General features: G+C 36.3%; 1 protein-coding gene across 7 annotated transcripts in view; it reads left to right on the forward strand.

Moving 5' to 3' along the window:
* The window catches only part of FAF1 (Fas associated factor 1), a 667,255-nt gene that overhangs the window by 183,385 nt on the left and 457,265 nt on the right, over nucleotides 1-26,605 (forward strand). For 4 of the 7 annotated variants that reach the window (XM_077149703.1, XM_077149710.1, XM_077149704.1 and 1 more), the window contains one exon: nucleotides 15,856-16,043. The exons of 2 other annotated variants lie outside the window; for them this stretch is intronic. In XM_077149703.1, coding sequence (XP_077005818.1) covers nucleotides 15,856-16,043 — 188 coding nt within the window. Of the gene's footprint in view, nucleotides 1-10,959; nucleotides 11,080-15,855; nucleotides 16,044-26,605 lie in introns of those variants that run through there. One more of the 7 variants, XM_077149707.1, reaches the window with a different exon arrangement.

Here is a 26,605-nt window from a genome sequence, read left to right on the forward strand (position 1 = left end):
AAGAACCAACTTTTGTTTTAATTAATTTTCTCTATTAGTATTTTAAATTCTCTATTTCATTTATTTTGTCTCTAATCTTTGTTATTTCTTTCTGTTTGCCTTTTTGTTCTTTTTCTGGATTCTCCCAAATGTGTATTTAGGTTTTTTATTTTTAGTTCTTTTGATGTAAGCATATAGGGGTATAAATTCCCCTCTCAGCACTGCTTTTGTGGCCTCTTGTAAGTTTTGATGTATTGTATTCTCATTTTCATTTATCTCACTATTTTTTCTCATTTCCCTTATAATTTCTACTTTGACCCATGTGTTATTTATGAATGTTATTTTCTGTAAATTTGTGTGTTTTCCTCTTCTCTGCCTGCTATTTAAATTTATTGAGACTTTTTTTACTGAACATGTAGTTCTATCCTGGAGAATGAGCCACTTGTTTTCAGTTAAAACATTCTGTATATATCTGTTAAGTCTATTTCATTTATTATGTTCAGCTTCTCTGTTTCTTTATTGATCTTCTGTCTAGATTTTCTTTTTCTATTGATGACTGTGGTGTATTGAAGTCGCCAACTATTATTGAAGAGATAGGTATTTCTCCCTTCAGTTTTGCCTCATGTCTTTTGGGCTACTGTGATTATGTGCATAAATATTTAAGATTTTAATTTCTTCTTGGCTAATTGCCCCTTTTATTGATATATAGTGTCCTTAAAATTTATTTTATTTGATATTAATTTAGCTTCACAGCTACCTTTTGGTTACTGTTTGCATGGAATATCTTTCTCTATCCTTTCACTTTCAACCTATTTGTGTCTTTGCGTTTCAGGTCAGTTCTCTTTTAAGCAACATATAGTTGGATCATGCTTTTTTATTCATTCTGCATTCTGTATCATTGGGTCGAGGTGTTTAATCCATTAACATTCACTGTTATTACTATAAAGGCAGTATTTCAGCTTTTTTTCTTTTAGTTTGTATACTTAGAACTTCTTTTTGTCTCTCTTTTCTCTTTTTTGCAGCATCCTTTTCTGTATGGTTGATCTTTAGTGATGTTTCTGACTGGGCCCTTTCTTGTTTCTGCTTCTGTGTTTTTTAAAAAATACTTTCTTTGTGGTTACCCTGGGGTTTGTAATGTGTATATTAATGACACAGTACTATTGGGTCTCGCATTTACCCATTTTAGTTACATTTACTAAAAACCTTTTCCTTCCCACTATTTCAAGTCATTCTCTCCTAACTTTTTCTTTTAACCTGCAGAATTCCCATCAGTAATTCTTATAGACCAAGTCTTTTGTTGACAAATTCTCTTACTTTCTCTTTCTATATTTTAAACTCTCAGTCATTTATGAAGGGTCCTGTTGCCGCATATAGAATTTTTTACTGGAAAGTTTTTGCTTTCAGTTACTTAAATATATCATATCACTGCCTTCTCATCTCCATGGTTTCTGATGAGGAATTGGATCTTAGTCTTATTGAGGAACGCTTGTATGTGACCGATCACTTTTCTCCTGCTTTTTAAAAAATTCTCTCGGGCAGGCCATGGTGGCTCAGCAGGCAAGAATGCTTGCCTGCCATGCCAGAGGACCCAGGTCTGATTCCTGGTGCCTGCCCATGTTAAAAAAAAAAAAATTCTCTCTATATCTTTGGCGTTTGACATTCTGATTAGTATGTGTCTCAGAGTATCCCTATTGGGCTATTCAGTTTGGAGCACATTGCACTTCTTGGACATGTATATTTATGCCTTTCATAAGAGATGGGAAATTTTTGGCCATTATTTCCTCACATATTCTTTCTGCCTCTTTTCCCTTCTTTTTTTCTTCTGAGATACCCATAATATATATGTTAGTATGCTTTATACTCTCACTCAAACCCCTGAGTTACTGTTTAATTTTTTTCTGTTCTGTTCTCTCTCTGTTCTTCTGCGTGTATAATTTCGATTGTTCTGTCTTCTTTTTTGCTGATCCTTTCTTTTACTTATTCAGATCTGCTATTTTATACCTCTAATGTATTTTTAATCTTCATTATTTTGCCTTTCATCCACGAAATTTCTGTTATGTTTCTTCTTAAACTTCTTGAATTCCTCATTATTCTTACATGTTGTCTTCTTAATATCCTTCATCTCTGAAAACATATTTTTCTTCATCCCCTCTTGAATCAATTTAAGAGAGTTGTCTGAACTTTAATTAGTTCCAAATTCAGTGTCTCCTCTGACATTTTAATGTGCTCCTTTTATTGAGCTCTGCCTTCCTGTTTCTTAGTATGGCTTCTGATTTTTTGTTGATGTCTGAGCATCTGATTACTTTGATGTGTTAACTCTGAAGGTCAGTTTCTTCCTATTAGTCTAGGCTTTGTTGATGATTGGCTTTGTGTTATATTATCTGTTCACATTTTCTCAGCCCTTCTTCACCTAATTCTTGTCCTGGCTATGTGGTATAATTTTTAGGATTTCACTTTTTGTGCAATTCTTTCACCTCCAAGAGAAAGCTCCTTTCCTCTCTCTGTTCTTTCCATAGGAATCTTGATCTGTTCTGTTTGTATTTGTCCAAAATTTTACCCTCAGCTTGTATGATTTGTTTATATTCTCACCCTCACTTGGTACCCCCTTTTCTAACACTTTTTTATGTGACCCATTCTGTCTTATAGTAGTTCAGTTCCCCCCACCCCCACTTCTTTTTGTTTTCCCTTATCAGACTTTTCAGCCCCTGGTTTCTTCCCCCTTAGGGTATCTCAGCCCAGCGATCATGATTGTGTCCGTGTAGAAAGATCTGTTTTGTATTTATGTGGTCCAGCTAATCAAGACTGGATTGAACGTGTGTACCTTTTTCTAGTAGTTCTGCTGTTGTCTCGTATTCCCCCCACTCCAGGGTCACTTTCATATGCTGCCCTCCTTATCCCCTTGTGTTCTGCCCTGGATCTTTGTGGACTTAGTCCCTGTATATATGTGGGGTTCTTACTTGCTACTGAGTGGTTCTATGCCCTGCATTTGAGGCAGAAGGGACCCAGGCTGTGAGCTGTTTCAGTGCACCTTCTGCATTGCCCAGGGTAGAGGAAGTTGGAGGGGTCCTGACTGGTGGATCCAGAATGAAAATTTCCTACCTGATTTTGGAAGTATTTTTCTATTCATTGTGGAGTCCTTTTCCAATCTCTATCATCCTCCATAGTTCCAAGCTAGTGGGATTTGTTCTTTTATTAGTTGATTCTGTTGGGAGACTTCTCCGGGGTTATATTATGTCTTCATGTTGATGAATTTACCCCTCTGAAGGAGGCTTTTTAAAATACAAATAACTTTTTTTAGGAAGAAGAGTTGATCAGTATCATTGGGCTCTCTAGCATTTCTTGAAAATGAGCTTTTATGTGTGAATGTACAAGTGGGAGTCTGGTTTTTAATGTACCCATAAAGTGGAAGGGAAAGAAACTAAAGTTTAATGAATGCATAGTAAATATCAGGCACTGTGCTAGGCAATTGACACATTTTCCCTCATTTAATACTCATTATCACCATTATGGGATAAATGTTTATATTATACGGCTCTGTAAACGCAAGAGAGGGTACATAGAGTTTCCCAAGGTCACAAGTCTATTAGATGTTGAAGTCTCGATTGTCTCATTCTAAAGACCATGCTTTTTCTTCTCTAGTAAGCTAGGCATGCAAAAACTTTTGTTCTAAGATTTTTCCTTTGGGTAGAAGTTGAAATCCAGTAAATGTTTATGATGTCTTTCTCTGATAATTTTGTTCTTTTACACTTATTTTAGTTGTAAGCTTGGTAAAAGGCAGATATTATCCCTCATATTTCAGTTAGAGAGAATAAGGCATGTCCTGAGTAGCACAGATGACACAGCATGATATTGATGGAGTCAGGAATATAACCAACCAAGCCTTACTTCACTAAATAATACATTGCTGGCACAATTTATTTATAATGTATGTAACTTATGCAGTCATAATGTAAATCATTTATTCAGTCATAAATAAACATTGAGTGTGTGCCTGTTTACAATTTGATATAATATTTTGTGTATTCAGCATTTTAGCTAGAGCCTTTTTAAAAATTATATTTGGAGATAGTTCTTGTTAGAAAGGATTGCTAATGAAATCCTGTACTAGTAGAAACAGACACTATGTTTTCTAAAAATTCACTCTACAAATTAATAGTGTAATTTATCTCATTTAATACATGGGTAGTGTTTATCAACTCCTGTTTTATTTTATGGTCTGGACAGGGATATAGTATGTTCCTTTGTTCTTTGCTTAATCCATTGAGAACATCTGGGGAAGACAGTTTGTTTTCAAACCTTTTATGGCTTTAGAATATGTAAGTGCCAGGTTTACTGATTTAGAAAATTCCCATTTTGACCAATTAGTTTGTATGTATTGTTTTTTGTAATGTCCATTAAAAAAGAGTCTGATTTCATCTGCAAGTTTATCTTTAAAGCACATGTGGTTTTTTGTACCTGGAGATTTTACATTGGAATAGACTTTAAAAAATTGAAATAATAAAAGAAAAAAATTCCTGTTTGCTTTGTTCACTGCCTTCCAAGAGCCTGTGTGGTTTGTAGAGGAAGGCTGAGTGAGAGTAAAAACACTGTTTTGAAATGTTTATTTGGTACAAAATTTATGTTTCAACTGGTGCATTTCTTAATATAACTTATGTGGACAGCTTAATTAAACACCATAAGTACATGGAACCTTGAATATGGCATGAGATTTTGTAGATTTGTCCAGAGTGATGCCCTGATAAATCCCAGAAGGATTTGAACAGTGAATAAAAAAATTATTTGCAAAATCCTCTTGGGGGAATGGTGAGAAAGGGGGAAAATTCAACTTCCCCAAGTGGAGAATTCTTGATATTCTCACAAGCAGTGGAAACAACTACAGCAATAGGCTGAGCCCCCAATCTTGGGGTTTGTTCATACAAAACTTAACTCCGCAAAGGATAAGCTAAGCCTACTTACAATTAGGCCTCAGAGTCACCCCCAGGAGAACCTCTTTTGTTGTTCAGATGTGACCTCTCTGTCTTAGTCAACATGACAAGCAAACTCACTTTCCTCCCTCTCTCTACGTGGGACATGTCTTCCAGGGGTGTGGGCCTTCCTGGCAATGTGGGACAGAAATCCTAGAATGAGCAGGGACTCAGCACAAAGAGATTGAGAAAACCTTCTCAACCGAAAGGGGGAAGAGAGAAATGAGACAAAATTAAGTGTCAGTGGCTGAGAGATTCCAAATGGAGTCGAGAGGTTATCCTGGAGGTTATTCTTGTGCATTAAATAGATATCACCTTTTTAGTTAAGATGTAACAGAGAGACTGGAGGGAACTGCCTGAAAATGTGTTCCAGTAACCGTGTTTCTTGAAGATGATTGTATAATGATAACAGCTTTCACAATGTGACTGTGTGATTGTGAAAACCTTGTGTCTGATGCTTCTTTTATCTACCTTATGGACAGATGAGTAAAACATATGGATTAAAAATAAATAAATAACAGGAGGAACAAATGTTAAAATAAATTTAGTAGATTGAAAAAACACTTTTAGATGAAGTTTATATCCAAAATAGATTTCTCCATAAAGCTTCTCTCACCAATCAGTGTTTTTATTGGGTCTTAAAATGATTAATTAAATAGAAAAAAATAGTCAAAATTATAGGATAGGCATCTTAATAGATGAAAATTTTAAAAAATAATTTTCTACTTTTTGGAGTCAACAATTCTGGATGCCTTTGCATTCTTTGGAGGCCATTGGACATTAGTCAGAACTGATGAAATCATTAGCTGGTCGTATCTCTCCCTTTCTCTCAATTTTTTTTTTGGTTTGCTAGGGAAAAGTTCTTCATTCAAAATTAAAACTCATTATTTTTTATTGATCTTGAAAAGAAGCAATTACAGTCGGTAAGAAAATTCTCAAGTGATAAAAAAATATCCTCTTTGTGGCTGGCATAGACCAAATCTCCAGCTTGGAATAGAAATGTTATACTATCTCCAAAGTTAAGGTTTGGTAAAGAAAAAAGAAACTATGCTAAGATGTTCAACAGAGGGAATTTTGTATAGGAATCAGGTACACAGATATGGAGACATTTGAATGAGGAAAAAGGAAATACTGAGATAACCCAGTTATAATGACTGCAGGGAGAAGCTACTGCTCCTAATGCTGGAGGAATAAAGGAAAGTAGTTGAGAGTGTTTGGGGTTAGCAGTACTTTGAAGCTCAGAGGAAGGACCCTAGGACTTAACCCCAAAGGTGGGAGAAGGGGATACTGCTAAGATGCTTCTGACATGCTGCTGAAAGACACTGGACACTGATACCAACAGCTGATCCTGAAACAAAGTGCTGCTGCAGGGGTAATATGTCACTGCTAGGGCAATACTAATAGGATCAGTGTGCAAATAGCAAGAAGAAAGTTATGTATGTTTGCATGTGCTACTAAATCTTGTTTCTGTTATTGTTTATAATGCCACAGTTGATATTTTGAGTTTCTTCTTCTAATATTTATTCATATTTCCTCTGCCTTCAGCCAGCAACTCAAATAATGGTCTGGGTTCTTTACACTGGTGGGACATATCAAACCTTCATTTTTGAAGAGTCAGAATCCTCAGTGGATTGCCTTTTGGGGGGGAGTGAGGGTTGGGTGTGTGGGGGGAGTGTGTGGTCCAGGAATCGAACCCAGGTCTCTCCCACATAGCAGGTGAACATTCTACTATTAAACCACCAGTGCACTCAATGGACTGCTGTTCGGTAGTGGTGGAGGTGGTTGTATGTTTTCATTAACTTTAATTTTTTTCCTGTATTCTGTTTTTTATTTTATTTTTATATTTTACTAGAGAAGGTATAGCTTTACAGAAAAAATCGTCCATAAAATATCTAAAATACAGAGTTCCAATGTACCATCCTATTATCAACTCCTTGCATTAGTATGGTCTATTTGTTACAATTTATGAAGTAACATTTTTATAATTGTGCTGTTAACTATAATTGTACCATAGCTAATTAACTCTTATTATCCAGTAGTACATCCCCAGGAAATCCTCTGAGCTTCAAATATAGTCGTTGTATAGCAGCAGTCTAAGGTTTTTGTTAGTAATTAGGACCAGTCACTCCAGCCAGTACCCCTTGCTTTGCTAGTTGATTCAGTGACATGAGGAGTCAAAAATAGCTAGGTGCATTTTCAAGCTCTAATCATTGGAAGCATTGTGGAAGCATTACCTCTTTGGAAATTATGATCTCTAAACTATCAGAGACCAACATTGAAGTAAACAAAAATTCACTGTTACTAGGCTTAATAATAATAGGAACCACTGCCAGCACTTATTTCCAAGAACCATTTTTTTTCTGGCAGTTTGAGAAATAACACCATGCTGATTGATCTGACGTATATACCATGTCCTTTAAGGCAGATCCAAGCTTTGAGAGTGCTGTCTTCCAGTCTGTGCCATAAGTGAGTCTTCAGTAAGCCATTCCACTGTTTTGTCAAGCTAGCTGCTTTTGGTTAATGGCCTGCAAATGAGCCCAATGCTGCACTTCTTTTGCTGTGAAATGAAATGAGTTCCTTGGTTAGAAGTAGTGTTGTGTAGAAAGCTGTGTCAATAAAGCATCCTCTGACTGTGGATAGTGGGGCTGGCAGAAGCACTGCTGTTAGGGAAGTTTCTGTTCATTGAGGACAGATCACTGCCCCCCTCTATGATAGAAATGACCCATTTCCAATCCCTTGGGAATGGTGCCAAATCCAGGGCTCAGAGTGGATCTCTGCTGTTCGCAGTTTAGACATTCATTAGTTTCTCTAGCCAGATTTAGCCTTGGTAAAAGGAAACCCTTGTTATACCCATGACTGACTTCTTCCATTCCTTTTGACATGACCACATGGTACATTAATGCAGCAGCACCAGGGTAGTGAAAGAAAAAAGCTGACTGACATCAATAGAACGTGTCATCTTATCCATGTTTTTGAGAATTTTTCTACAGTGAACATTTACATAGGAAACAAATACATTCATACTTGGTGTCTGTATTAGTTAGGTAATGCTGCCAGAATGTAATATACCAGAAATGGAATGACTTTTATAGAGAGAATTTATTATGTTACAGGTTTAAAGTTCTAAAGCTATATTAATGTCCAAACTAAGGCATCCAGAGAAAGATACCTTAACTCCAAAGAAAGGCTGATGTCTGTCACATGGGAAGGTATGTGGCTGGCATCTGCTGGTCCTTGTTCCTGGTTCTGTTGCTTCCAGGTTTTAATGCCAGTGGTTTCCTCTCTAAGTGTCTGTGGGCTGTAGCTCCTCTGAGTCACATCTATGGGTTCTGGCTTGCTTAGCATCTCATGGAAAGGCACATGGCGATGTCTGCTGGGCTCCAAATATCCCTGTCTAGGCATCTGTTCTCTCTCAGCACTCCAAGCATCTCCATGCATCTCTGTCTTATCTGAAGCAGCTGTTCTCTAAGTGCCTGCATCTGAAGTTTCTTCAAAATGCTTCCTCTTTTAAAGGACTCTAGTAAACCAATCAGGATCTACCTTGCACAGGCGGAGTCACATCTCCATCTAATCAAAAGGTCACACCCACTCTCCATCTAATCAAAAGGTCACACCCACTATTGGGTTTGGCACATATCCATGGAAACCATCCAAAGTTTACCACCCTACATAATAGGTTTGGCCCCACAAGATTGGATCAGGATTAAAATATGGCTTTTCTGGAGTATATAATAGTTTCAAACCAGCACAGTGTCCATTCTGAAAGATCCATTTCTTTGCTGCATACTCCTTGTCACCCAAGTTTATTTTTTCCAAATACAGCTGGTGAACCTATGATTCATTGTGGATTTGTACCTCTGGCTATCTGTCTTTGTACATGAAGTGGTCAAAGTTCTCCCTTCTGAGAGGATTTTCTCTTCATTACAGTCTTTCAGGGGCTTTAATTGGGGATAGTGCTGCAACAGTCATTTTTTGGTTGGTGCTAGCATATTATACAAAACCATTTTTTCCCCTTGTCCAAATTCTTTCTTCTTCAGTTAACTTGATTATCTCTTATGGATGGGAAGTACAAAGTATAACATAGGTCTTTCATTTGTGACATGCTCCTAGAACTCCTGAAACTTCACTAAGGTGGCAGGCCCTAGATTGTGATGGTGTATCTCCTAATCTCTAGCATGCATGTATCTTACCAAAACATCGAAGTACTTACTACTTACTGTTCTTCAGGACAAATCCACATTGTCATCAATGTCGTGTTGTTCTAGGTGATCAGGACCTCTTCAGACTAGATTATGATAAAGAGCAGGAGAGTTGACATGATCTTTAGGATAAGACAGTGAAGATATATTGTTTACCCTGTTGGGTGAAAGCAAAATTCTTTTCACTGAACTTGCATGTTAGTATAGCAGGGGAAAAATGTAAATGCAAAATTATTTGCTTCCTGTTGTCCTTTCCTGCATGATAACTCTACCCCTGTGGATCAAGAAGCTAACATGTGATGTCTACCTGTTACTGAGTTCTTCTCTTTCAGTTATACATTCAGTATCTTTGGAAACATTTGCAGGGTGGGTTATAAATCTCCCTGGAAATGTGGGACAGAAAGCCTGGAATAAGCCAGGACCTGACATCAAGAGGTTGAGAAAACCTTCTTGAACAAAAGGGGGAAGAGAGAAATAATACAAAATAAAGTATCAGTGGGTGAATATTTCAAACAGAGTTGAGAGGTTACTGTGGAGGTGATTCTTATGCATTATAAATAGATATCCCTTTTTAGTGTATGCTGTATTGGAGTGGCTAGAGGGAAGTAACTGAAACTGTCAAGCTGTGTTCCAGCAGCCTAGATTCTTGAAGATGATTGTGTAAAGGTATAACGTTTACAATGTGACTGTGTGATTGTGAGAACCTGTGTCTGATGCTCCTTATATCTAGGGTATGGACAGATGAGTAAAAAATATGGGAAAAAAAATAAATAATAGGGAGGACAAAGGGTAAAATAAACTGGGTAGATGGAAACACTAGTGGTCAGTGAGAAAGAAGGGTAAGGTGCATGGTATGTATGTTTTTTTTCTTTTTATTTCCTTTTTTGGAGTGATGCATATGTTCCAAAAAAATGATCATGGTGATGAATACACAACTGTGTGATGATATTGTGACCCAGTGATTGTGCACCATGTATAGAAAGTATGTGTGTAAAGATTTCTTGATAAAAAAATTTCTGAAAAATCTTCTGGTCAAACACGTCAAATTCATTTTCATACCTATTTCCCAGGTTTTTGCTTATATAATTTATCAAAATCGTACCATTATTTTTGGGTATAAGTATCTCCTCTTGGTTTTTCCATTGCATTTGTTCTCTTGTAGCACACTTATATTTAACTTTAGAAATAATAAGGAATAGTGGGAGAAGGCTTTGATTAATAGATACCACCTTTCAAAGCAACTGTCTCAGGTAAGGGTATTACAGAGTTTTCAAGCAAAGACAGGCTAGCCTTCTCAGTCATGAGGGAATGTTTTTGCTCACAAAAGAGGGTCAGGGAGACTTTAGGGGTCCAAGTCACCCAGGTTTCCCCATTCTGCATCTTAAGGTCCCAGTCTTTCCGACATGGTGCCTTAATATTCACAAAAGAGACTTAGGAAATGTATATATTCAACTTTCACTGTACTTTTGCAGTCTGCACTATTAAAATTTTTATGTAATTCTTGGCAGTGTTATCCCTGTAGTAGTAAAACAAGAAACTCTTTAAAACCACTTTTGAAACTGTATCTCTGTTACCATGATTTGAGCAGAGTTAAAACTCTGAGCTTGTCACTTTTTTTTGTCAGCTCTCCAATAGAATCAGAAGCAGCTATCCTATAGTCCTTGATGTCATTAATATTACCATAATGGCCAAGTGAATCACTCTTAGGCACTTGCTGCAATAAGCATGTCATCGTGTGATAATTAATTGATTATTATGCCACTGCATGGCATGGATCACTAATATCCTTTTTTTTTGTTTTGGCAAGAAGCTCAGCATTGCATTGAAGATCCAGAATATAATCAAGCAAATTCCTGACGCCTGCTTTGGAGGAAATATTTCCCAAGATTTCCTCTCCATTGTAACAGGATCCAGTCAGGAAAATGAAACCACACTAGGTATTTCAACAGAGAGAATTTAATATAGGATTGGTTACAAATGTGGAGAGGACTAAAGGTGCAAAAAGGGAAAACAGATGATCTAGGTAAAATAAATAGCTGGAGGAAGCCACCATGCTTAAGTGTAGGAGCAGAGAGGTTAACAGAATTCTGGAGCTCATACTTCCAAGGAATGCATACTATCCAACTGATGGTGGTATTTCTGAGGAGATGTTAAAGAGCTTGTTGTGAGAATCCTGAAAAAAGCAGGAGGCTTGAACCTACTGGGCCATGCAATCAGGAGGAAAGAAATCTCTCCTCAGCTTCTCCTAACTGCTGATCTCAACTTAGTATCTCCTATTGGTATATTCTTAACCGTTTGGCAAAGGAAAAGTCTAATTTTGTAGAATCCTAGTCCCAGTATCACAGAATATAATACAGAGGGTGGATTTGGAGTAAAAAAACAAAAAGAACAACAACAACAACAACAACAACAAAAAAAACAGCAAATCAGCAACCAGCCAATTAACTAAGTTACTGAGAAGTTGTGACAGACTTTAAAGAAGTGAAGTGTCATTGCACAGATTCTGTTCATAGATACTTAGTAGCTCAGTTTGGATTCTAGCAGTGAAATTCTTTCCTGCTTTGGACATTTTCTCTTTTCTTATGTCCTATTTGAAGGATTACTTTCCTGAGTGTAAAAGCTGAAATGAGGGAGGGGTTTTGTCTTCGAATCAGTTATTACTAAAGTATCTTTACTCTGGTGAGATCTAGACTAGTTGCTTTGAAACCTTGCTTTCAAACTTTTTTTACTGTGATCTATAAGGAGAAACACTTGGAATCCAAAACACCCATATACAAATATCTATGTAACGTAATGAAAAATTTTATGAAACAATACTTTGTCCTAACTATTGAGAGATACATATTGATAATATACTCTATTCTATTCTGATTCTGATTCTTTTATAGACTGATCACAACTTACTAAATCTAAATTTCATAATATATAGTTTGAAAATACTGTTCAAAGCAGCACTGTGATGGAGGAAAATAAACATAAATATGTCCTCCTGCTTAATTGTCATGTTTTTGGTCATTGTTAATCCGCAAGTCCCTGTTGTACTGCTTTTCCTTAAATTCAAGAAGGGTGTTTTGGAGGTGGGCTTATGGTTCTGGTGATGTTTGACGATGCATACAATGATAGCATTGCAACTGTAGCACTCCTAATGTACTTTTCCATGGTGATGTTTGAAGATGCATACAATGATAGCATTGCAACTGTAGCACTCCTAATGTACTTTTCCAAAGTACTTCCCCAACCTAAAAAAAAAGGGATTACAAATGAGAAATTTAAGTCAGAGAAGTATCAAGTTATTTAATAATTATCCCCCTATTCATTAGTTTGGCAAATATTTGAGTGCCTTCATTATATAAAATTTCTTGCCCAGGTCAGAGAATATAGCCATGAAAAACACCCAAGTTTGAACATTCCCTTGTGGAACTTATGTTCTAGTGAGGGAATAAATGTTAAATGACTAATTATATCACAAATTATATGTATAGTTTTTGGGAATTAGACTTAGTCTGAGGTAGCAAAACACGATTTGAGTTGAAAAACATTCAACCTGAGATATAAAGAATGGGTAGAATTAGTTTGGAGAAAGAGGAAGGGAGGGAAAAATATTCTTAGAATAAACTGTGTTACCGCATGAAAAGGGAAGGATCAAGGTGGGGGAAGAAATGAAAGGCTGTTGTAACTGGAGAGATAGGAATAGAGTAGTGCATGATGAGGATGGGAAGGTAAATAGGATTCAGGCCATGCAGGGTCTTATAGGCCAGTCTGAAGAGCAGAGGGTTAGTATTGAAGGATCGAGGAAGAAAATGTGATATGAAAACACTTGTGTATTTAATTTCACCCTAACAATTGTGTGAAATGGAATGTAGGGTAGCAAGAGTGTATATGGAGAAATTAGTTAGAAAGCTATTGTAAATGGAGGTAACCTAAGAGTACAGCAACTGAGGAATGGAAGGGGAACTATGGTGTATACACTCAGTGAACTACTGAGTGGCCACAAGAAGGAATGAAGTTGTGAGGCATGCAACTACATGAACAGCTGTATGCTGAATGAAATGCCAGGAACATAAAGACAAATGCTATCATGCTTCAATCATATGGACTACTATAATATAAAAATTTGGTGAACTAAAGTCAAGAGCATGGGTTATCAGGTTGGTGCTTACTGTAAAGGGTCCTAGACTGTAAACTCTTACAGCAGTCACATATATTCCGGAAGTATAACTGTTAATTCTAAATTCTGAGATACTGAGCTGTTTGTATGTAACATGGTCTTTCCCAGAAACTTGAGGTATTTATGTGACACGTGAGACTCAGAGTTAGAGCTCTGAAGCTATGAAAGTCAGCAGTACCCTATACAGGACCTGTTTAAAAAGTGATCAGACATTGAATAGAAACATGAATAAAGCTGATCTGGATAGGACTAAGGTATATCAGAAGACTGGGTAAAGGATGATATCATCTCTGTTTTGAAACATCAATGTCTGTGTGAGACTAAAGGGAGAGATGTTTGTTGGGTGAAGAATTTGTATTTTGGGTAATGCATTTCCTAATTTAACTTGTATGGTCTAGTTGAATACCATAAGTACATGAAATCTTGAATGGGTCCTGAGATTTTGTTGGTTTGTTCAGGTTAGTTTGATGCCCTTATAAATCCCAGAGTGATTTGGACCGTGAATAAAGAAGTATTTGCAAAGTTCCCTTGGGAGAATGGGGAGAAAAGGTGCAATATTCAACTTTCCCATTTGGGGAATTTCTCATATTCTCATAAGCAGTGGGACAACCAAATCAATAGGCCAAGCCCTCAATCTTGGTGTTAGCCCCTATGAAATTTATTCCTGCGAAAGATAGGCTAAGCCTACTTAAAATTAAGCCCAAGAGTCACCCCTAGAGAACCTCTTTTTTTGCCCATTTGTGGCCTCTCTTTCTAAGTCGACATGGCCAGTGAACTCATTGCCCTACCCCTCTATGTGGGACATGACTCCCAGGGGTGCAAACCTCCCTGGCAAAGTGAGACAGAAATCCCAGATGAGATGGACCCCAGCATCAAGGGACTGAGAAAACCTTCTTGACCAAAAAGGAGAACAGAGAAATGAGACAAAATAAGGTGTCAGTGGCTCAGAAATTTCAAATGGAATTGAGAGGTTATCCTGGTGTTGCTCTTTTGCATTATATAGATGTCCCCTTTTAAGTTGTTGCTGTATTGGAGTGGCTGGAGGGAAGTACCTGAGACTGTAGAACTGTTAGGGTAGATGATGTTATAATGATATAGCTTTTACAATGTGACTGTGTAATTGTGAAAACCTTGTGTCTGATGCTCCTTTTAGCTAGAGTAAGGACAGATGAGTAAAAAATATGGATAAATAAATAATAAGGGGAACAAATGTTAAAATAAATTGAGTAGATGGAAATACTAGTGTTCAATGAGAGGGAGGGGTGAGGGGTATTGTATGTATGAGTTTTTTCTTTTTTCTTTTTCTGAAGTTGATGCAAATGTTCAAAAAAATGATCATGGTGATGAATATACAATCATGTGATGATATTGTGAGCCATTGATTGTACATCATGTATGAAATGTTTGTATGTTGTTTTTTTTCAATAAAAAATATTTTTTATAAAAAAGAAGCCTATTGTTTTAGTCCATACAAAAGGTGATTGTGGCTTTGACTGGAGTGGAAGCTTCAGAGCAGGAAATACCCAAATGATCTTTAGGAGATAAAACTGAAAGGACTGATTGGAAGTGAAGGTTGAAGGAGAGGAAGTTGTCAAGGATGATGCCCCATTTTCTGTTTTGGGTAGCTGATATGCAGAATATTAGTCTTGGGAATACATTAATAAGCTAAGCTTTGAACATACAGAGTTTGAGATTTGAGATCTTACCAGGTACCAGATGTTGTTTTAAGTGCCTCATGTGTTCTCATTTAATCCTTATAAATATAATTATTTTCCCCATTTTACAAGTAAGCTAGTAAGTGGGCAGAGCTAGGATTTCATCTTAATTTTTCTTTAAGAATGGGGAGATTTGAGCATGTATAAATATTGTTGAAAAGAATCCAGGAGAGAAGGAGATGATAGATACTGGAAAGGAAATGAATAATCCACATGTTAAAGTTAATGAGAAGATCTTCTAGATTTTGAATAGATAGGTTCCTCTCATTTATGGGAAGGGAGAAAATACATATGTACCTTTCTTTGTGGATTTGATGTCAAGAAGATAAGGGAATTATTCTTGATGGCTTATGTTTTCTCTGCAAAGTAGGGGAAAAATATTTTGAAAGTGAGGCATAAGATAGGAAAAAATGGAGGTTTTAGGAAGGTAAAGTTTTAAAATTGTCTTTGTGGAAATTAGAGTGAATGAGTGAAATGAGCCAGTAAGTAAATGAGAGTGATTGAAAGAGAAGGCGTTCTTCTTAATTCAAAGAGTTTAAAATGATGTTTTACCAACATCATAACAACACAAGGTAAAAATTTCATTAAATGCTAAGTGATATGATTCTGCTAATAAGCACAGAAAGGCAAGGATGGGAGGGAGACTAGTGTGACCCTCAGTCACTGGCAGGATTTCTTGGACAAAGTAGAACCTAAATTAGGTCTTGAAACATGAGTAGGTAAACTCGATAGGAAGAACAACACAAGCAAAGGATGAAGAGAGCCCCCTGTTATGATCATTCTGTAATGATTTTGTTGACAATTATCCTCCTTTTATGTCGATATTTCAGTGAATATGGTGGTGAGACAGTACCAGAACCTGCATTTGATTCAGCAAGTCATCCAGCTCCTTCTTCGGCGTTTCGACCTGTAATGCCATCCAGGCAAATTGTAGAAAGGCAACCTCGCATGCTGGACTTCAGGGTTGAGTACAGAGACAGAAATGTTGATGTGGTACTTGAAGACAGCTGTACTGTTGGTAAGGTTTTTGCTATCATAAAGCCTTAACAAATAAAAAAACTCATTAGGTTAATACGCAGTTTATATTGTTTTCTTTAGAGTTAACTGCCAACAAGAAGCAAAAAAAAAAAAGCTAATTGAAACTGGCATTTTTTCACGCAGATCTTCGTATTGTTTTGAATACTGTGCTGAGAATGAGATGTTTGAGAATAATTTTTGTGAAATGGTATATGATTTGTTATATATATATAGGAGCTTCAAAAAATACCCTACTTATTGAGTACGTTGCAATATCAGACTTTACAACTAGCTCGCTCATTTTTCATAGTGGGGGAAGCATAATAGCTCTTTTCACCCTGCCAACTGAATAAACGCTTCAGTACTATCCTATTAAAGGAAACAAAAAGTATATGCCAGCTATTTCTGGACAGACTTTTCTAAGTTACTATAGAGAAGCTATGTTGAACTCATATTTTATTCAGATTATTTGGTCCATATTCATTGTAGAACCATGTTTTAGTTTGCTAGACTGCCAAAAGCAATATATCAGAAATGAGTTGGCTTTTTTTTTTTTCCACATGACAGGCACTGGGAATCAAACCTGGGTCTCCACCATGGCAGGTGAAAATTCTGCCACTCAGCCTCCGTTGCACAGCCTAGAAATGGGTTGACTTGTAACAATATGAATTTATTAGCTTACAAGCTTACAGTTTTGAGGCCATGAAAATGTCCAAATCAAGACATCATAAGATGATGCTTCCTTCTTGGACTGGCTGCTGTGATTCTACACTCCTCTGTCACATGGCAAAGCCCCTGGTGGCATTTGCTGGTCTCTCCCTTCTCTTCTGGGTTTCCTTGCTTTCAGTGTCTTACTTTGGTGCCTTTGTCTCTCTCTTTCTGAATTTTATTCTCTTATAAAGGACTCTAATAAGATGATTAAGATCTACCCTAAATAAGGTGGGTCACATCTCAACTTAAGTAGCCTCACTAAAAGATCCTGTTTAAGATGGGTCCACACCCACAGGAACAGATTAACTTTACAAAACATATTTTTCTGGAGTACATACAGCTTCAAACCACCACAAACTAGAAATTTCAATTTTAGTATAGTTTTGCCTTATCTAAATGCCTAAATCTAAATTCAGGATATTTGTGAAATTTTGTCTTTGTTCATTTTGAGGGTAATCCTTTCCTAATTTTATAATTTTATCAACTGAGGGGCATTACAGAGAAAATCAATGTATCTGCTAAAGAGTGATCTTTTCCAAACATTAATTAGATTGTGTTATTCCCTTACTTAAATCTTTAACATGGAATGTAAGTCCCTGCTTGAGCGCTTCTCTGCCTACTTGTCTAATTTCATTTTATTCTACTCTCCTCCTTGCTTATTATTCCTAAGTCATAATGGACTTCTTTCAGTTCCTTAAATAGGTTTAGTTGTTAGCCGACTCAGGGTCTTCTTACTTGTTCTTTATATTGCCTGGATTCTTCTCTAGTTCAGCCCATCCCCTTGCCTATCCCCATGTCTCAGAATCCTCTCATATATCCTTTAGCACCATCTAGCTCCTCTTTCATAGTATACTACAGATAGTATTTGTTTGTTTAATTATCTTTCTTCCCCATTAGACTCTATGATCTGTGAGTACAAGGAGCATTTCTCTTTATTGCTGCATTTTCATCATATGACACATAGGTGCTTAGTAAGTATTTGTTGAAATTGCTTTAATAGTATATATTCATTGTGCTATTCGAGAATAAAATTAAAAAGTCTGTTGCTCCAGCTTTTTTTCTGTGACTAGAACCCCTGTAAGTGAGCACAATATATAAAAACCCACCAGTTTATACACTAAATAAAACTTACCATTAACTCTTGGCAAAAATCAGTGGTACATTCAGTAATTTCAGCTCCTCTGAAAGTTCTGTGGAGTTGGAAGAAACTCCTTGTTATTAGAAGAAAGTGATAAGCAATTCTACTAAAAATTCTGCATAGGACAGAGCAGGATATATATATGTTCTGAACAAGAACTTTTCTAGTACATTATACAATTTGAAAAGACAATAATGCATAGTGATTAAAGCAAATATGTTATAATCAGATCAGTATTTTAATCCTGGTTCTACCATTTAATAGCTGTATGATCTTGCTCCTTTTTATCTATCCCCTGAGTTAAGGTAAAACCTCTGAATAAGTTCCCTTATGCAGAAAATGAGAATGGTGATCACCACTAGTGATAATGTGGGACGGGGATCACTAGTTTGTCTAGTGATATTGTAAGAATGAAATAAGGTATTATGAATGAAGTGCTTGGTGCAGGCCTGATTAATAGTAAGAATTTAGTAAGTGATAGCTTGTGGTGCTGCTTCTGCATTGTCTACTGATACTTGTGCTGCTGCATACTTTAAGACTACATCTTAGATTTTCTGAATGCATGCTTGTATAATGGGAGATGTACAAACTCATCACCCCTACTTATTCAAGGTATAGTATACCAGCTAAGAGTAGAGATCCAAAGTAGTAATGAATTGTATTTTTTTTTAACTTTTTTTTGTTGTGAAATATAACATATATAAAAAAAGCAATAAATTTCCAAGTACATTTTAACAGGCAGTTATAGAACAAATTTTAAAGTTTGATATGGGTTATAGTTCCGTGATTTTTAAAATTTTTTTCTTCTAGCTGCTCTTAAGACACTGGAGACCAACAGAAATATCAGTATAATGATTCAACAGTCATACTCATTTGTTAAATCCTGTCTTCTCTGTTAAACTCCTCTTTCTCTTTAAATGACATATATATGTAAATAAATTTCAAAGTACATTGCAACATTCAGTTGTAGAACAGATTTCAGAGTTTGGTATGGGTTACAATTCCACAATTTTAGGTTTTTATTTCTACCTGCTCTAAGGTACTGAAATATAATATACTGAAATAAATAAAAGAAATATCGGTTTAATGATTCAGCACTCATACTCATTTGTTAAATCTGACCTTCTCTTTGTAACTCCACCATCACCTTTAATCGTTCTCCCACTCTTCAGGGATATTTGGGCTACACGCATTCTAACATTTTCATGTTGGTAGGAGCTATTGATAATATGGGATAGGGAATGGAACTAGTTGATGTTCTGAGAGGCTGGCCCCTCTGCATTTCAGGCCTTATTTGGTCCAGGGACCCATCTGGAGGTTGTAGGTTTAGGTTATAGGTTTAGGTTGTAGTTATCCTAGTACATGGAACCTGTGTAGAATCTTATATAATGCCTTAGGCATTCTTTAGGGTGGGCAGGAATGGTTTTGGTTGCGGTTTGGCAAGTTATGATCGGTAGCAATGTCTAACTGAAGCATGTGTAAGAGTGACCTCGAATGTAGCCTCTCAGCTCTATTTGAATACTCTCAGCCACTGATACCTTATTTGTTACACTTCTTTTCCCCTTTTGGTCAAGATGGCATTGTTGATCCTCTGTGGCAAGGCCAGGCTTATCTCTGGGAGTCATCTCCCACGCCGCCAGGAAGACTTTCATCCCTGGATGTCACGTCCTGAGTAGTGGGGAGGGCAAAGGTTTCACTTGCAGAGTTGGATTTAGAGAGAGAACAACAGAAGAGGTCTTCCAGAGGTGATTCTTAGGTATACCAATAGATAGACTAAGCTTTTCTGCTATATATGTAAGCGTCACAAGAGCAAGCCTCAAGATCGAGGGGTTATTTGATTTTGGATTGCATTTTAAGTACTGTTTTTTTCAGTGTAAAAACATTGCAGTCTCAGTTCATATACTTCTTCAGGGACCCTAATAGATCTTTAGAAATTTAGAAGACTTGCTGTTGTTATTTTCAAGGATTGAGAGAGCAGTTTCTGCAGTTTCCTTTAAAGCCTAGTATCAATGAAACACTTTCTTCCCTTTGAAAACAGATCTTTTTGGTTGGTCTGTGGTGAAAATATATAAGCCTCTATAAAGATTTCACTCTTATACTCAAAGATAATATCCTAGTATTTTGTTTTCCTGGTCGGATAATCTAGTTCTATTAATTGTTCTTCAAAGGTGTATTTTCTTATCCCTTGATTCATCACTAATTTTATATGTATCTTCTGTGGCCTACTTTTGTTATGGGTGTTAAATAGCTAGATGATTATTTTATGCTGTATTTGAAGGTATGCACTCAGTAGAAGTGTTTGACTTTAAAATATTAGTTTCATATTGCCCTCCTGGTTATCTTTGCTAATTCTTTAGGGGTTCTTTATTTCTCCTCTCTTATTTATATGTGAAAGTGTATATTCAGATATTTTACAATTTGAATTCATGAACCTTGACCTTTCTATTCTGGCTTATTAATAGATACTCTTTAGAGTATATACTATATACCAGCCTCTATGTTATGACCTTTATATAATATGAGAATTGTTTGCGTTATTCAATCTATCTTGTTCCTAAAAGGAAATAAAAAGAAGGAAATATAGCAAACAGTATAGTTAGATAAATTAATAGAGGTAAGTCAGAAAGAGGAGAAATGAACATAAAGCAAAATGATAGTTAAGTGCATTCTGTGAAATACAATAGCTTAGCTAGCATTGGATTGCATATTTGCCCTCAACTTTTACAATAATTATTCTGAAAGAGAAATTGACATCCATAGCGTATTTTATTTTACTCTAAAAATAAATCAAACCGATTACTCAGAAGAATAGCAAGTATGTCTAACCCCAAGATAATAATGTAATTTCTTTCAAGTGTCCTTAGAGAGACAAAACATTTATGTAAGGTGTTTGTTAATGATAAGCACAACTTGCTCAATATCACAAAGCTAGAATATCTGTTTGAGTCTTTGCTTTTAATTCTTTTGCGTATATGCCTAGAAGTAGAATTCTATGTTTTAACTTTTCTGAGGAACCGCCCAACTGTTTTCCACAGAGACTGCACCATTTTCCATTCCTGTCAACGGTGTCCAAGGGTTCCTACTTCTCTACATCATCGCCAACTTTTGCTATTTAAAAAATTTTTTAAAAATAATAGTCATTCTAGTGGGTGTGAAGTAGTATCTTGTGCTGATTTGAAATGATGTATGTACCCTAGAAAAGTCATGTTTTAATCCTAATCCCATTTTGTAAAGGCAGCCGTTTCTTCTAATCCCTATTCAGCACTGTATGTCTGAAACTGTAATTAGATCGTCTCCCTGGAGATGTGATTTAATCAAGAGTGGTTGTTAAGCTGGATTAGGTGGAGGCATGTCTCGACCCATTTGGGTGGGTCTTGATTAGTTTACTGGAATCCTATAAAGGAGGAAACATTTTGGAGAATGATTCAGAGAGAGCAGAGCAGAATGACATAACCACGAGAAGCAGAGTCCACCAGCCGGCGAACTCTGGAGATGAAGAAGGAAAATGTCTCCCGGGGAGCTTCATGAAACAGGAAACCAGGAGAAGAAGCAAGCAGCTGACACCATGTTTGCCATGTGCCCTTCCAGATGAGAGAACCCTGACCGTGTTCACCATGTGCCTTTCCAGATGAGAGAGAAACTCTGACTGTGCTCACCATGTGCCCTAGCACTTGAGAGAGAAACCCTGAACTTCATCAGCCTTCTTGAACCAAGGCATCTTTCCCTGGATGCCTTTGATTGGTTATTTCTATAGACTTGTTTTAATTGGGACACTTTCTCAGCCTTAGAAGTGTAAACTAGTAAAATTATTAAATTCCCCCTTTTAAAAGCCATTCCATTTCTAGTGTATTATATTCCGGGAGCTAGCAAACTAGAAGATAACTCATTTTTTAAAATTATTTATTTTGTATTGATTTATTAAATACTCACATACCATGTAATCATCCAAAGCATACAATCAGTGGTTCACTATATCATCATATAGCTGTATATTTATCTTCACAATCGATTTGTGTGTGTGTGTGTAAAAAATAACATATAAAAAAAAGCAATACATTTCAAAGCACATCGCACATCACAACAATCACTTGTAATACAGATTGCAGAGTTTGGTAAGGGTTACAATTCCTCAATTTTAGGTTGTACTTCTGGCTGCTCTAAGAGTCGGGAGACTAAAAGAAATATAATAATTCAGCAGTCATACTCATTTGTTAAACCCTACAACTCTGCCATCACCTTTGATCTTTCCCTCACTTATTAGTGGTATTTGTGCTTTCTCTCACTTATTAGTGGTATTTGTGCTATGCCCATTCTAACTTTTTCACGTTGGAAGGGGTTGTCAATAATAATGGGAGAAAGGGGATGGAACTAGTGGATATTCTGGAGAGACTGGCCTCTGAATTTCAGGACTTATCTGGTCCCGGGACCCATCTGAAGGTTGTAGGTTTCTGAGAAGTCGCCTTAGTGCATGGAACCTTTGTAGAATCTTATATAATGCCCTAGGTGTTCCCATTGTGGTTTTGATATGCATTTCCATAAAGATTAATAATGTTGAGCATCTTTTCATCTGTTTACTGGTCATTTGTGTATATTTTTTATATATTTTGGATATTGAACCCTTATCAGATATGATTTCCAAATATTTTCTCCCATTCAGTAGATTGTTCGTTATCATTTTTTTAATTTTTAAATTTTTTTAAAAATAACAAAAAACACCAAACGCAAACATTCATAATTTTTTATCATTCCTTTCTACCTATATAATCAGTAATATCATATTCTTAATTGTATCTCTAAATGCACAGTAGTTTTTAATTTTCATGAAGTCCAGTTAATCTTTTTTCTTTTTCTTTTATAGCTCATGATTTTGGTATGAAGTCTGAGAATCTGTTGCCTAATAACAAGGTCCTGAAGATACTCCCTTATGTTTTCTTCTAGAAGTTTTATAATTTAGTTCTTGTATTTGGGTCTTTGATCCATTTTGGGTTAGCTTTTGTATATGGTATGAGGTGGGGATCCACTTTTATTCTTTTGCCTGTAAATAATCCAGCTTTCCTTGCACCATTTGTTGAAAAGACTTATTTTTTCCTCATTGAGTGGATTTGAGACATTTGTCAAAAATCAGTTGGCCGTAGATGTGAGGGTTATTTCTGAACTCTTAATTCTATTCCATTGGTCTACATGACTGTTTTTGTGCCAGTACCATCCTATTTTGATTTTTTTATTATTGTGGCTTTGTAATAAATTTTGAAATTGGGAAGTTTGAGTACTCTGACTTTTTTCTTTTTCAAGATATTTGAGGTGCCTTGCCCTTCCGTATGAATTTGAGAGTTGATTTCCATTTCTACAAAGAAGGCTGTTGGAAATTTGAGTGGAATTGCATCAAATCTGTAAATCGCTTTGAGTAGTTTGACATCTTAACGATGTTTAGTCTTACGATACATGAACATGGGTAGCTTTCCATTTAATTAGGTCTTTAATGTCTCGCAGCGATGTTTTATAGTTTTCCGTGCACAAGTCCATTTTATCCTTGATTGCATTTATTTTTAGATATTTTGTTCTTTTAGTTGTTATTGTAAATGGAATTACGTTCTTGATTTCCTTTTTGGATTGTTCATTGCTGGTTTATAGAAACTCCACTGATCTTTTCTTGTGGATTCTTTGGGTTAAGTTTTTTTTTATTGTATGCTGTATGGCAGGGGTCACATTTCATTCTTTTTCCAGGTGAACATCCCATTATTGTAGCAACATTTGTTGAATTTTTGTTTGTTTTTGTTTTTCTTTGCTGGCTTGTTTGTTTTCAGGACGTGCGTGGGCTTGTTTGTTTTCAGGACATGCATGGGCTGGGAATTGAACCCAGGTCTCCTTCATGGCAGGCAAGAATTCTACCACTGAATTACACTTGCACCCCCCTGAGTTGATATTTTTTAAAAGTGTTATTTATCTTTGAAATATTCATTAGTCAAACTTGACCGTGCTTATTGCTTAAATGAACTTTTTATAATATGTCAAACACATCCTTGGTCTACTAGTTCCTTTCTTATTTAGTCCTGAATATTTTTAGTGTCAGGGGGGGAGGCAGTGTTCAATACCATTTCAAACCCTTTCAAATCTTCAAATCAGCTCAAATTTTTCTCCTTTTTAAGGAAATCAGAAAGTAGTCCTATATTAAATAATTTTTAAAAATTTTGTTAATAGAATCAATTAACATACGATACGAATTTCTTAACATATGAACATTCCATACTTGGCGTGCATTCAGTGGCTCACAGTATCATCACATAGTTGTATATTCATCACCATGATCATTTCTCAGAACATTTATATCACTCCAGAAAAAGAAATAAAAAGAAAAAAGAAAAAACTTATACATACCATACCCCTTACCCCTCCTTCTCATTGACCACTAGTATTTCCCTCTACCCGATTTATTTTAACATTTGTTCCCTCTATTATATATTTATTTTTAATCCATATGTTTTACTCATCTGTCCATACTGTGGATCAAAGGGACATCAGACACAAGGTTTTCACAATTATATAGTCACATTGCAAAAGCTATATCATTATACATTCATCTTCAAGAAGCATGGCTACTGGAACACGGCTCTACAGTTTCAGGTACTTCCATCTAGTCCGTCTAATACACCTTAAAACAAAAAGGGGATATCTAGAAAATGCATAAGCATAACCTCTTGACTGTTTGCAATCTCTCAGCCACTGACACTTTATTTTGTCTCATTTCTCTCTTCCCCCTTTCAGTCGAGAAGGTTTTCTCAATCCCTTGATGCTGAGTCCCAGTTCATTCTGAGATTTCTGTCCTACGTTGTCAGGGAGGTTTACACCCCTGGAAGTCATGTCCTATATAGAGAGAGGGAGGGCATTGAGTTTGTTTGCCTTATTGGTTGATAGGCCACATCTGAGCAACAAAAGAGGTTCTCTGGGATTGACTCTTAGACTTAATTTTAAGTAGGCTTAGCCTAACCTTTACGGGGTTAAGTTTCATATGAACAAACCCCAAGATTGAGGGTTTGGCCTATTGATTTTGTTGTCCTCACTGCTTGCGAGAATATCCGGCCTTTTCTAAATGGGGAATTTGAATTTTCCCTCTTTCTGACTATTCCCCCAAGGGGACTTTGCAAATATTTTTTTATTCACAGTTCACATTACTCTGGGATTTATTGGGGTATCACTCTAGACAAACCTACAAAATCTCATGTGCTACTCAAGGTTGCATGTTGTGGTAGTTAGATTCAGTTGTCAACTTGGCCAGGTGAGCGTACCTAGTTTTGTTGCTACAGGCATGAGCCAATGTTACATGAACCTCATCTGTTGCCAATTTACATCTGCAGTCAGCTAGGAGGCATGCTTGCTGCAATGAAGGACGCTTGACTTAATTGGCTGATGCTTAAATGAGAGACCGCAACGTAGCACAGCCTAAGCAGCTCAGCATTCCTCATCTCAGCACTCGCAGCTCAGCCCAGGCCTTTGGAGATGCAGAAAGAAGTCACTCCAGGAAAAGTTGTTGGAACCCAGGGGCCTGGAGAGAAGGCCAGCAGAGACCATCCTGTGCCTTCCCACGTAAGAAAGAACCTTAGTGGAAAGTTAGCTGCCTTTCCTCTGAAGAACTAACAAAATAAATCCCCTTTTATTAAAAGCCAATCCATCTCTGGTGTGTTGCATTCTGGCAGCTAGCAAACTAGAACACATGTGCTTATGGTGTTCAATTAAACTGTCCATAAAAGTTGTATTAAAGATGCACTAGTGAAAATATAAATTTTGTACCAAATATACATTTTTTGCTTTAGTCTCACATAGAAGTTAGTTTTAAAATATGATTACTATCTATTTTCAACACCCTGCAATATTGACATTCCTTTGTTCTTCCTCATACAAAAACGTTTTTTAATTGGTACATTTAGTCACTATCAGTGTACACTTTAGGTATTCCTAGATTATACCATCTCAGTCTTTATTGTCTGTCTTTCCTTCTGATGTCATTTGTGCCCCCAGCCCTCCTCCCTCTGTCATTCTCACATTCAGCTTCATTCAGTGTACTAACATTATTATATTATAGTTAGGTAGTATTATGCTATCCATTTCTAAATTTTTACAATCAGTCCTGTTGCACAATCTGTATCCCTTCAGCTCCAATTACCCAATATCGACCCTGTTACTATCTCCTGAAAATCTCTGTTCTTAACAGAAATTCCCCAAGTTCATTCATTAGTTAGTTCATCTCAGTGTGACCATACAGTAAATAAATGTTGACTGCTACCTACCATTTAGCATGTGGTTGTGTAATTAGCAGTGTTTAATTTCCAAATGACCTGTGTTTTTTTTATTTTTTTTTTGCTGGTGAAAAATATTGTGTAGTGGGGGTGAATGAATATTTTGATCATTTGAACCACTTTCTCAACAGATGAAATTCCCTTCTCGTTTCAAGTACAGTGATCAGAAATCTTGGCCTCTCGGGTTTATATATTTTCCAAATATACTTTAATCCTATTTTGAGAATATGGCTATGGAAATATTTTAAAACTCTTATAGAAATTTAATAAATAATTTTCAGGGATCACATTTTATAAATTTATAAATGACTTTGAATTTGTAGAGTAGGAACAGTCAAGTTGTCATTATATTTGAAAACAAATACAATAAAAAATATTAGAAGCATATTTGATAAATAAAATTTGTTTCAAAGGAAATTGTAA

This window comes from Tamandua tetradactyla, chromosome 2 (genome assembly GCF_023851605.1).
Source record: "Tamandua tetradactyla isolate mTamTet1 chromosome 2, mTamTet1.pri, whole genome shotgun sequence".
NCBI classification, from domain to species: Eukaryota; Metazoa; Chordata; class Mammalia; order Pilosa; family Myrmecophagidae; genus Tamandua; species Tamandua tetradactyla.